Source organism: Lagenorhynchus albirostris, chromosome 1, assembly GCF_949774975.1.
Source record: "Lagenorhynchus albirostris chromosome 1, mLagAlb1.1, whole genome shotgun sequence".
Classification (NCBI taxonomy): Eukaryota; Metazoa; Chordata; class Mammalia; order Artiodactyla; family Delphinidae; genus Lagenorhynchus; species Lagenorhynchus albirostris.
The window spans coordinates 52,932,193-52,946,369 of record NC_083095.1 but is presented as its reverse complement, the minus strand read 5'-3'; the positions used below and the strand labels follow the sequence as shown (position 1 = coordinate 52,946,369).

General features: G+C 32.9%; 1 protein-coding gene across 1 annotated transcript in view; it reads right to left on the bottom strand.

Moving 5' to 3' along the window:
- MDGA2 (MAM domain containing glycosylphosphatidylinositol anchor 2) overlaps positions 1 to 14,177 on the bottom strand; it is an 825,804-nt gene that overhangs the window by 292,564 nt on the left and 519,063 nt on the right. The window contains exon 5 of the mRNA XM_060167534.1: positions 9,716 to 9,848. Within this exon, the coding sequence (XP_060023517.1) occupies positions 9,716 to 9,848 (133 nt within the window). The remainder of the gene's footprint in view (positions 1 to 9,715; positions 9,849 to 14,177) is intronic.

The window sequence follows — 14,177 nt, the reverse complement described above, 5'->3', positions numbered from 1 at the left end:
TCTAAACCTGTATTCATATTTAACATTTTACTTAAACACACAAAACAATGTTTAGTATGCAAACCATTGCATATTCACTGAATTTTCAGGGTCTTTGAAATGTAGTATCATATTTTTGTATAGTCCATAGTGTCCTAAGTCTATATGGACATCACATCTGATTGATTTTTGCTTATGGCTCCAAAATGAGAAAGACATAAACATTACAATTTTTTCAGAGCTAATTTTAAAGCTGAAAGACAAAATGTAATGAGGCAGGACTTTAGTTATTAAGTATTCATGATCAAAACCAAGAGAATTAGAAAGATATGGTAAGAATAGAAGGAGTTTTGCTTCTTTTCCCCTATTTTGTTCCTCCCAGGCAATTGTCTTAGTGGATTCAATCCCAGGAAATTTATAAGAACCCATATTATACGGCTTGTTTTTCCAATAGCTTTGTTCATTTATTTCCTGTTGTGTCTTTTTCTCTCTTCACTTTGAAAATATATATTTTAATTTGCACTCAATACATAATAATCATTTTGAGGAAATTTCTTATCTACTGTTACCTGTTAAGTCAAACTATATGAAATTGCCAATATTTTACCATTTTAGAACTATAAACTCTTTTCAGTAAAACAAAGCAAACTGGCGTTGCCAGATGCTGCTAGAGGCAGAACACCACGTGGTAATGTTTTATACTTGACTGACTAAAAATTCTGCCTCTTGCTTGGCTGTGCACAGGGTTGCAGTGCCAAATCCAAGTGAAACTTAAAGAGTAGCTTCGTACAACTGTCACATCTATTTATGCCAAAAATTTTATACCTGGTTTCTTGATAATTTCCATTTTTGTCAAAGCAGGGAAATAGGTACCATTAATAGAACAAAAGGACAAGGTTGCCATCAATAAATTTCTATTACACAGTATGTCTATCAGAAATCAATACTGTTGACTTTACAGCACATTCACTGGATGGTATGTGATTGAAGGATGTAGTCAATAAAATGCTCAAGTAGTACAATATAGCAACTAAAGCAGAGTGACTAAAAGGAGCTGACAGAAAGAAATGCTGTTCAAAACATAAACTAAAAAAAAAAAAAAAAACTAAAACGTATTACTAAACAATTGGGCAAATCTATTTTCTATAGCAACAGAACAGTAGCAAGTAAATCAAGAAGAATATGCTGTTATCAGAAAAAAAATGTCTCAGAACAGATGTTGCAGAAAATGAAAATTGAGGGAAAAGCCAAAATCTTTGTGATGCTTTGGAAATAACTGCCACAACAGCAAACCAAAAGTACATGCTGCATCTGGACTTAGAGTCAAAAGGTTGATGTTAATGCATTTCTGATACTCTGCCTGTCCATTATGATCCAGTCTACCTCTCACCGCTCTCCTTTTAGTCCCTGTAATAATACATGAGATACTCTACTCCCACTATATGGACTACTACAAGGACTTTCTTAATATATATATATATATATATTTTTTTTCCGGTACGCGGGCCTCTCACTGTTGCGGCCTCTCCCATTGCGGAGCACAGGCTCCGGACGCGCAGGCTCAGCGGCCATGGCTCACGGGCCCAGCCGCTCTGTGGCATGTGGGATCTTCCCGGACCGGGGCATGAACTCGTGTCCTCTGCATCGGCAGGCGGACTCTCAACCACTGCGCCACTAGGGAAGCCCATGGACTTTCTTAATTTTTAAATTTAATTCGAAGCCATCATGAACCAATGTGGATCTTTTAAATTATGTCTAGTTGTGACTCAAATAACTCTATGAATCTATATTAACAGTGACCACAGGGCTAATCTTAGCCACAACACAGGATGTTAAATCCTATGAGTAGTGTGGCTAAGGTCAGAGGACTCCCTGAAAGCACAAATATTTTAGCATGAAGTTTTAACAATAATACGTGCATTTCATCATATTAGAATGTCAGAGATAAAAGCAGATATTTATGGCTCACCCCTCCCCCCAAAAAAACTGTTTGCATTTTTCCTGTTCTTTAAACTAGAAAATGTATTCTATAAGTGTTCTCTGATGAGATAATAATCAATTCCTATTTTCCTAAAAATTATTTTAAATGTACATTTACCTGGTACTGTTTAGTATACTTGATTTAAAGAAAGGGTAAGAACATAAATTGTATCTATTTCTTCATTATGGAAGTAAGTATATTACAAAAAGGCTTTATAAAAATCTTGCAGACCTAATGTAAACATCTACTCATTACTAATGTACATACTAGTAATATGATCATTTACATTTAATGACACAATATTTGATATTCACTTATTTCTGTAACCATTGAAACAAATTGGAATTTAACTGTGATTTAATATTTCTGCTGAAAAGTACAGAGTAGTATATTGTATCACTGATACTTTCAATAAATAAAAAAGGACAATCAAAGGGTTAAATGAGATTTTGGAAATCCTCATTAGTTTCTTCACAAAGGTAATTTTTTTTTAATCTAACAATCACAATACCATAAAACTAAGAGCCCAACATTTGCCAAGCAATTTAAATACAATCTCATTTAATCTTCACAGTATGTGTAATAAGGTAAGGTTCTGTGGGGAAATTTGTACTCTTAAATGTCTTACAGCTGGAGGCAGTACAGTGGCCAGTGATGAATCTTCTCTTGAATGAGATGAAAGCCTCCCTGACAGTGACTTTTTGTAAAAGAAATATTGAGAGCCCAAGATGTGCAAAGATTTCTTCAAATGGGTACATCAGGTCCAGAGGTTTTTGTTTGCTAAATCTTTTTCTTGAATAGATAGTAATGTAAGGCTTACGTATAAAAGGACAACAGCACAATGAGGTATTAATCTTGTCAAATTCTGCAAGCCTGAAACTTGCTTGCATGAATCCTGGGGCTCAAGAGTAGTTGTGTACATAGAGGCTGCATCTACTTCTTTGCAGCCATCTCATTTAATCTAAGTTTTTGTTGTTGTTAATGTTAACTTGGTAAATAAAAATGAAATCTGAGAGTAAATATTCTCTTTCTATCAATCGGTGGCCCACCTAGAGCCCATCATCAACATGAATTAGCAAAAAAAGCAGGTTCAAAGAGTTGAAGGACTTGGTCACACCACTGGGGAGAGTCAGGATCTACACCCTGGTTTTTCTTACAAATGCTTCTTTATGTAGAGCTGCTTAAGCCTGCGCATGTACCAACATTAACAACTGACATTAAGACTATTCTATATGAGGGTAGGCTGCATGGTGGATTAGATCATTAAGTGATCAATTATACTGGATTGCCTGAGATTACAGGATGTGAGACTTTCACTGAGTCCAGGACACACTGGGATGGTTGGGAACCCTAAAGACCATCCCTTGATATAATCTATTCTAGGAGTTTGGGTAAGTAAATTATGGGATTAGCTACATGCACTTATGGATGTTATTGTATCTTCATCATGAGACCCAGTAATGTATAAAATCAAATTTGTCAGTGAATGATCATAAAGATATTCTAAACTACAAGTTCTAAGTGCAAGCTCAAAAAGCATACAAGAAGTCTAAAATGCATTTCTAGTAACTGAATTGTCTATAATAACAGAATTCTCAGCAGCTTCACTAGAACAATAGAACCTTATCAAGTGCTAAGCCAAGGTCTACAAATCTGCGATCAGAAGCAGTTTAAAATTAAAACTTAAGTGTTCTAAGGTGTATAAAAATTCTATTGCTTTATTTTAACATATTCTCACTCAACTCACTGAAAGGAATATCACATGATTTGAACTTCTTTATTCTTACGAATAACTTTTAAATTGTCTAATTATAATTATAGCCTAATAGTGTTTGAAGAATAACTACGTAAAGCTGGGAAAATCTGATCAATAAATTATTCTAGATGTTTGCTAAAACACCGACTATTTGACATGCTCCAAAGTATTTGGTTAAGTTGTGAGACAGCATTTCAATAATTTACACCCTTTTTAATAAATATGATAGCATTGCCTTTCATTTGTTTAACAGATTTTTTAATCTTCTTTGCTTAGCTATCTGCTGTATCTGGGTTATGATGTCTTCTGGGCAAGTTAATAGTTTATGAGGGATATTTTATATAAGAGTTCATAGCCTAAGAATAAACTTGGATATAGTGAACCTGAAAAATTCATTGCTAGGACAATGAAATGCACAGGCCTAGAGAGATCCCAGAAACATGCATACTTCCTGTTACTATGGTAATAGAATTTTGAAAAATCTGGGCTAACTTGTTTCTCTGAAAATAGTATCAGGAAGACCAAAGCTGAAGCCCCATAATAACCATTGCTTCTGTCACCAGATTCACTGTGTATTCATCACCTATATTTTCACATTTATGAAACTACATTAGTGAGGATAGAGCACATATACATTCAATTACTGTAGGAAATGACAGAGCACTCAGATGAAGAATCTATTACATATCAACAAAATTGCAAATTTCTTTAATTTTCCTTATGTACCCTTATTAATTTCACAGAATAATATTTTATATTTATGTAAACATTTCTGCCAATCATAGTTTAAACAGACATATGCCAGAATATGTATTCATTTCTATATATTTTGCTGGAAAATATTAATATTTAATTTACCCACTGATGAAAATAATTAAAAAATGATGGAGAACTCATTTTAAGATTAGTCATCAATGGTTGAAGCTATACACCATATCCTAGCAAAAGTCTAAGGTTCTTGTCATCATTTCTCCATGATTACTGATGATACCAATTTTATTCTTTCTTTCCATTATCAAGGTTAACAACCCAGTGATGACTACTATTTATTGTATTTGTTATGTGTTGGAATCTCTTTTAAAAGTTTTCCATTTAATAGCATTTACAGCCTATAAAACCAAATAATATGGATCTCTGTGCTAAGCCTATTTTGGGGAGGGGAAAAGTAAGTTTAGAGAAGCTAAATTACATCTCCAATTTGAGAAAAACAAAATTTGAACCTTAGGTTTTTGAATGTCAAAATTCTTGCAAGAGAGTTATAGGAAACATCTCATTCTCTAATGATATGGCCTATCAACAATATTCTAATACTATTTTTTGTATTCTGTTGGTATCTGTAGTTATAAATACTATTGTTTAGAAAATCTGCATTACCTACGATAAAAAAAATCTACTAAGGCATTCATATTCCCAATATTTTAGTATATGAAAAGATAAAACATTTTTTCTGCTTCTTTTCCCTTTTCTTCCTCCTGTTTCTTCTGTTTCACATACTAACTTCTCCATCATAAAAAGGAAAATCAGAAAAAAAAATGTGCAGACTCACTGACACATCATTTGTATCCATATTTTGATACTTTGTCCAGTCTTTCAAAATTTTATTATACTATTACAAAAGTGATCTTTGTCCCTCACTAAAGTTTCATTTTACCTTCTTCCTTTACAATTTATTCCTTCCTATTTCCCCAAAGCTAAGAATACAGGACCACACATACTCTCAGTAGAGTTCCCTCTTTAGGTTGAGATTCTACTGAAGAGTAGACTCTTCTCTTTAAATGGCTGATTCATTTTCTTCCTTTGATGTAACATATATTATGAACTTATATCTGAAATTTTAAAAGAAAAGGAATCCTAAATGCAGAGGCCATTTTTAGTCATTTTAAAGTGCTATGAACTGAATTGTGGCCCCCCTCAAATTTGTATGTTGAAGCCCTAACCTTCAATGTGACTGTATTTGAAGACAGGGCCTTTAGGGTGGTTAAGTAAATTTAAGTGAGGTGATAAGGGTGGAACTTTAATCTGCTAGGGCTGGTGTCCTTGTTAGAGTCAGAAGAAACATCAGAGCTCATTACTCTCTCTGTCCAAGAACCACAGAGGAAAGGCCACAATCAGAAGGTGACAGCTACAGGCCAGGAAAGGGAGGCCTCATCAAAAATCAACCCTGACTGCACCTTAATCATGAACTTCTATCTTCCAGACTGTGAGAAAATACATTTCTGTTGTTTAAGCCACTCAGTCTGTGGTATTGTTATGGCAGCCAAGCAGACTAATACAGGAAGTCATTGTATTTACACTAAGTATCTCTCACAAACATAGTCTTTCGTTAAAGCTATGATTGTTGGTGAAAAAATTACACCTAGAGTCTAATAAATGGTGCTACTGTTTGTCTAGATGCTGTGGAGCTTGCCTAAAGGAAAGAAGTTCAAATATCCACATGGCTAAGAAAGATGTGTGAAGTTAGTACTCAGGTATGATGACAGCAAAGTTTCTACCGCTGTTTCCATTTGCCCTTAAATTGGCTATCTATGACAATGGACATACTATTTTACAAGAGGAGGTGTTTATGTCCATACTATTCTTATTACAGACAATTATTTCTATGAAATTCCTATAACTGAAACATTATTTTATTTTTCATAACACATATAATTTAAATACCTCTAAACATAGAAGAGAACTACCATGAATAGATCACAGCATACAAAAAGTTTTATATTGAGTCTCACAGCAATTGCTGAACATTTACATTAACAACTTCCCTATAGGTTATATAAAATAATAAGAACAGATAATAGTTGTCTAACAAAGGGAACAGAGATGTTTCCTAACCTCTATCTTTTTCCGCGGTAAAATTTATTGAGACAGATTGGAGGGGAAAAAAGAGAGAAAGAAAGAAAGAAAGGAGAGCAGGAGGAGAAGAAGAAGGAAGAGAGTATCAAGTATCAAAGTATCAAAATATGGAAGAGCAGGAGGAAAAGAAGTGTAGGTTTTCGTATTTCTATAGCCAGTAATACTTTTCAGTGACTTGGTTCCTAGATGTAATGCACATTTATGGAAAGCATCCTAACTGGATAATTTTATAAATGCTAAATTTCAGCAGACTGAATCAAAGGACCTATATAATTAAATAAAATTAGCCCCACCTGCCCTATTTCTTTATCGAATTCATCATAACCTCTCAAGCAGGTACAAAGTTTGTATTTCATCCTAATGTAAATAACATACTTAATTCTTATTTGCCTTTGAAATCATGAGTCATCAACATATAACTGCTTGAAATATATTAAAATAAATTTTTTTAAATCATAATTTGTAGGTGCCCTCATGTTAGAAATACACATAATTTGAGAAATTTCAAATAGTTTACAGTTACCATAATTATAATTTAAAATATACCTTTATTTTTAAATTTTCTAAATTTACTAATTTTAATAGGTTTATTTTAATAATCTATGAAAAATACAACTATATTAAGAATTTACCAATTAAGAGCAATTATTCATTTTCTTCCAAATGGGAGTAGAAAAACAATCAAAACAACTTTTAGACCCTGCTACAAAATTACGCCAATTGGTCAGGGGGTGTGCATGACAATAAATAAAAATAATATTTTATGTTTTATAAAATTCTGTGAATTGTTCTTGATAAGGTCTAAGATCATTAGATTAGTATGATAAATAATGACATTTATGTAACAGAAGATTTTTCATAGCATGGCAAGTAATCAACAGGGGCCAACAAATGATTGGACACTCCATGACAGATATACAGTTATAAGCTCTACTATAATGTCAATTAAGAGTAAGAAAGTTAAGAAAACATATTATTGGTAAATCTATAGATGACACTAACTTTTAAAATGACACCTAGACATTGTTTTTTTAAGCAGTTCTAGGAAATTGATTTTTATTAACAAAAATTCCTATTCACAAAATATAATGGGGTCATGGAAAACATGATTGATAACAAAGACATTTGTTTTCCAAAGCAATTATTTACACTTGTTTAAACATGCATTGTATGTCTGCTTTAACCACTAAAGAAAAGAATGAATTAAAAAATCAAAATGGAGTAACTGTGGTTCAGGCATGCAGCCAGCTGCAACCTTATGGTCTCAAGGTCTTCCCTTATAACTGTGCAACCATTTCAGACCCCAGCCAATACTTGCTTAACAAGCACCCTTACTTCTTGCCTGCTCCAATTCTAATTCTTGACAAACAACTTACGTAATTTTGCCTTTATAAGCATCCCCCATTTTGCAGCCTGGTGGAACACAATTCAGGTGCTTCCTGAATCTGTGTCTCCCGGGCTATAGTCCACATTTTGGCTCAAATAAAACTCTTTTATAGTCCTATTATAGATTGTTTATGGATTATCTCCATTGACACACTGCAATGCCTTTACCCATCCCATAGGACCTACTTCCATTTAATTTTTAATTTTTCTCTCTGAATCATGTGTATTCTAAAAATACATTAAAGAAACTAAGAAAAACAAAATCAGTTATAATAATTCACAAAATAGTTCATGCCAAGAAGAATAATGTAATCACACCAAGTTCTTATATTAATATCTGATTTTTGTTTCTCAATATCCTATTTGTTCTTTTAAGTGAAATGAAATTATTAACTTTTATAAGTCTTAGGGCCAACAAGATTTTATAATTCTGTTTTTTCCTGCAACACAGTTTTCATCAAGTCCTTCTCATCTTTCTTGATAAAGTTTCTTTTTGTCTGCCACATTCTTCTTTTAATTTCCTCTAACGACTTTTATCCAGTGCTTAATAGAGGATTTCTCTAGTTTAAGGCAATTTACATCTTAGCCAATAGCCCTATGCCTATCATCCTGACCCATAATAGGAACACAATGAGTTTCTGATGAATAAATGCATGAATAAATGAATGAATAAATAAAAGAATGACCTTTCAAAATTTGAACAACTCAGTGGAACACATGTTGATGAATCAACGTATGAGCACACAAGTTTTCATCTTTGCAGAAAGTCCTAGGTTTAATCTTTCCACCAAATGAGCTGGATGGGGTTGCTAACTACTAGCTCATTATCAGAAGAATGAATAAAGTATGTTCTACATGCTTTATATACATCAACTCATTAATTCCTTCCTATAAGTTTATGAGTTTATGAGGAAACTGAGGCAAAGAAGAGTGAAGTGACTTGCTCAACAAGATCCAAGAGCTAATAAGTGACAGAACTGGGACCCAAACCAAGGAACACCAAAGCCCACACTTTTCAAGGTTTTTGTTAATGGGAAAAATACCTTTAAAACTCTATATTTTAATATAATGATTTAAGAGTAAAAATTCATATTAATTGCCAATGAAAATTTCTCAAAACCTGTTCAAATTCTAAGTTTTAGTTGTTTCTTTATATACAACCTTACAAAAGATAGTTCATTCACATGCTCTCTTTGCTCTTTCATTTAGACATTTCTTCTTAATATGTTTGCAATTTATCTGAGGTCTATATTACTAAACACAGGCTAACATAAGTTGCAGTCTTGCTAATGTTTTGACATTTTCTACAAAAATACTTTGTAGAAAAGCACCTACCTGAAATTACCAATTAGCTTTCTTGACATGAAACAGAGTAAAAAAAAAAGGTTCTTTTACTCAGTTTTGGAATCACAAAACACTTTTAGCAATTTAGAGCACAAATTTTCGTATGAAAAATCTAATACTTCTCAGCAATTTCTCTGAACAGAATATAGGCTGGCTTGTGACATTTATGAATACATTATTTAAGGAACTATAATTTTGCTTGCTGTATAAACAAACATATTACATGGGAGCATATTGCAATTAAATTTTACACTGTCCACTTAAAAGTTTTTTAGATACTACAGAATTTTCTGGAAAGAAAACATGCCTTGTTCCTTACATATATTATAGAAATCATTTGGTGTATAAAAAAGTTAAAGAGACTTTTTAAACATTTGTTGTGGATAACAGACATAAAACATTCAGAGGTAGTTACGTACCTGTTTTATTGGAAAGTCTAAATGACACCATCTTATCAGGAATATTACATACATTCCTCACTGAAGCAATGCAGCTATAATTAGCATAGTCCTGAGGTCGAAGATTCTTTAGTTTTAATATCTTTGTTTCACCCTGAAAATGTAGAAAAAGTCATTAGAAAAAGTCAATGGTAACCAAAATTAATAAATGGATGAATCATGGCATTGTATTTAAAATTATATTATCAAAATATGGCAGATTGTCATTTTTTAAGGAAAATGCCCTAAATTAAAACAAAAAACGACCAAAAAAAACTATTGCATTTAAAAATCAAACTGTAATGTGCTTGGAGATAAAAACTAACTGACTACAATGAAAATTCATAGTTTTTTTTTTTTTGCAAACTAACTTCCTAAGGGGGGAAATCTATTTCTGGTGGTATTTATGCAAATTATTATGCAAAGATCAGAACAGTGTACTTAATAATGGAGTTTATTCAACAAACACTGTAACCTATGCAGACTTCAACATGAAATGTTATGGAAAAAAAGGATTCTGAAGAGTCAATAAATGAAACACTGTTGGTAAAACAAAGCTAATGAGGTCAATCTAATGATAGATAATTAAATGTATATACATAAATATTTTGTGTATATGGAGCAATGGCATGATAAATCTTAAACTGCATTTAAAAAGTATTCATGAGTGTTTCTATATTATTATTATTCGTGTTACTTTATGTTCAGGAATTCAAGGTTTAAGTCTCCTGGGTAAATCTGCAAAATTGAAGATAGACTCAAATCAGGCAAGTGGTCAAAAATGTCTTACACACTCTTGATGAGCCATAAAAGACCATGCAAAAACACTGCAATTATTCAAAAGATAAAAAGAACAAACAACAACAATAAGAAGAGGAAAAAACCTGCCCAATTCAAATAAGGTCTCCTGGGATTTCTTTACCATCTAAAGTTGTTAATGCACCTCTCAAAATAGTTCCTTTCACAAGTAACTTAATTATAGAGATGGTAAAAAGTCTCCCACTGACATCATATTTGGTAGAGCCATTTTTAAAATGTTAATTTTTTCCAGATAACATCTGTACAGAACCATGTGTTTCTTTTATTTTACTTAAGTAACATCATTCAAGTCCTAAAAATTGCAATACTTTGATACGCTATTCAGAAGAATCAGAATATTTAGTGATTTAATACATAAAGACATTGCCTGTTCAGTTGCAGAAAAAAAAGCTTGCCACACATATGCAGGCACACAGAGTTTTCCAAATGTCAAATGAGTCTCTCCTTCAGTGTGTATGGGTATTTGGCCATAATTCCTTTCATTCATTGTCAAAATTCAGTCTTAAAACAGTCACACCTTTAGCATTTTCCTCAGTGGGATAAATAATAATCTTCTATCTTTTAATTTTTCTTTAGGAAAGACATTGCCTTTTTTATGTATAAACAGATGCAAATACACCCCACAGGAATATACACAGAGTCAGAGTGTATGGTTCTAGAATTTATATTGGGTTGGCCAAAAAGTTCGTTCGAGTTTTTCCATAACACCTTATGGAAAAATCTGAATGAACTTTTTGGCCAACCCCAAATTTTAAAACATGCTCTCCAAGTATTACAGAGTTCTCATTTATATTAACTATATACAATGCATATAAAAGTGTGCTTAGTTACAAAGCATAGTTGAAAGAATGTTATACTAGAACCTGTTGACTCATAATTTTTTGAATGAGATAATACATCTTACTCCTCCTACCTCTGTGACTCCTCCTACCTCTGTGACTGTTGTTGCTTAGATTTCTTCACTTTTCTTTCTCCTCTCAACACTTAATTAACTGTTGGTATTCTCTGGAATTCTATTTGTTCTACAGTTAATCACACTTTATAAAATTCCCTTAAATGATTTTATCCTTGCTGATGAATTTATACTACAAGCCTGATGAATTTATTTCTGGCCCCCCTCAAGACTTTATCCCTATTCCAAAATTCTCCCTCAAGTTTTAGATGTATATGCCAATTTTTTACCTCAATATGTCCATTCTGATGTCTCATAGGTACCTAAAACTCAACATATGCAAAAATGGACTTCAAGTCTATTCCTCTAAATCTATGCTTTCTTCTTTAGTAACAGGAATATTTGTTGGTTGACAGGATATACTTAAAATTGGTCTTCCCACCCATAATATTCTATAGGAAGTAATGTAGTTATAATATATAATCATAATGACTTTTAAAAATAAAAGGTACAAAAATATAAAATCTATAAAAATTAGACTTCATTTTTCCCACTATGCATTCTGTCCTTTGTGTATGATGCTATATTTCTTGTATCATTCTTATTACTTTGTAATTTCTCTGCCCTTTCTATAGTACTTGCCACATTAATAATCAATTGGAAACTGATGCTTTCTCTGTAATTTTTCTACAATTAAATATTTTTACTTGTACTACTAGAATACACCGTCAACTCTCTTGCTTCTCCCTATTCTTTGTAAAAAAATAAAAATTGTATCACAGAAAGTCAATCCTTTCAAATTCTTTCAAATGTTATGCCACACTTCCTGTCTATCAAATTTTACGAGATAGTCGGTTTCTTGACTTAAATTAACTACAACCATAGAGGAGGTGCTCGAAAGTTCTGTTTCTTGATCTTCATGCTACGAAGCGAAATCTGATCTCTGTGAAAAAACGCATCATGCTATACACTTATGTTTCAGGTACTTTTCTATATATGTGAATGAAAAAATGTTTAGACAAAATTAACTATAGCCTTACTCTAAGTACTTCCCAAATGCTAGGAACACAGTGAAAAATACATTGAACTTTACATATTTGAAACAATATCTAAACAAAGACGGAGAATGATTTTTACAAGTATTAAATGCTGTCAAGTAAATCAAACAAGGTATGTGATAGAGACATGGAGATGTGGTGAGCTATTCTGGATAGGACATTCTGAGAGGTATCTCTAAGGCTTTTGAACTGAAACTTGAATGACTAGAAGGATGTTTGAAATATGAGTTATCACAAATAGTACGATAAAGATAGTAGGAACCAAAACTGAGGAGACCTAACACAGTAGTAAGGGTGCCCTGTTGGAGGGTTAGATAGAAAATCAGTGTGGCTGGAATGTAGAGAAATGAAGACAATTGACTGACATTAAATTTCAGAGCCTGGAAGAGGCCAGACTAGATGGGCTGTGAGAGTAGGTTTTAATTTATTCTAATACTACTTATTTTGTGTTGAATGCCACTTGTCTACCTGATTATTATTTTTTTTCAAAACCTGCCCTCTCTTGTTGGAAAATATCTTAAACATGATTTCCACCCACCACAGCTGTCTACCCATTAAACAACAAATGCCCCTACAGTTATTTTGAATATTTTCATACAGCCATTATTTCAAGAAAGAGTTTTCAAACTAAAAGCTCTTACCCTTGAGACAGTCTCTAAATGTATTTTTCCTACATTCTTTCTATTTTCTGAGTTAATACATTTTGTCTATACCAGTTGTATCTGTTTATATGTTTATATATGTTTTTTGTCATTTACATTATATATTTATATTAATACTGCCTTTTCCATTATATAAGATAAGGCCACTTTAAATTCCATTCCTACCATTTGTGCTGTGCTTTGCATGCTATCAACTCAGTCAAGATTGCTGACAAGAAAAGAATAGAGCCAACTCACTGTCCTGCACATAATGTTTTCAGTAAACCTTTTTGAGCCACATTGACTCTAACAGTAGTAATAACAATTTAAAAAATCTTTATATTAGGGTAAGCTGAAAGACAGATTTAAGAAGCTGAGCTAGGGCCACCCACAGAAGAACTGAACAGTCAATTATTAGCAAGAGCATGTAAATGGAAAGTAAGCCCCAAGGGACTGATAAAACAATCAAGTATATTTGAACCAACAGCAATGAAGCTATGGCCATTAAAATACAGAGATCATTTTTGTAGTAGATGCATTCTGGAAATATTTTATATACCTAAGTTCTTATGATTAGGAATGCTGCTAGTGTTTATGTTATCCAAAGGTAAAGACTACAAATTGGGTAGTAATTGAGATTTTAAGGCTTAAACAGCCTTACTTTTTTTTTTGTTGTTGTTTTTACATCTTTATTGGAGTATAATTGCTTTACAATGGTGTGTTAGTTTCTGCTTTATAACAAAGTGAATCAGTTATACATATACATATGTTCCCATATCTCTTCCCTCTTGCGTCTCCCTCCCTCCCACCCTCCCTATCCCACCCCTCCAGGCAGTCACAGAGCACCGAGCTGATCTCCCTGTGCTATGTGGCTGCTTCCCACTAGCTATCTACCTTACGTTTGGTAGTGTATATATGTCCATGCCTCTCTCTCGCTTTGTCACAGCTTACCCTTCCCCCTTCCCATATCCTCAAGTCCATTCTCTAGTAGGTCTGTGTCTTTATTCCTGTCTTACCCCTAGGTTCTTCATGAC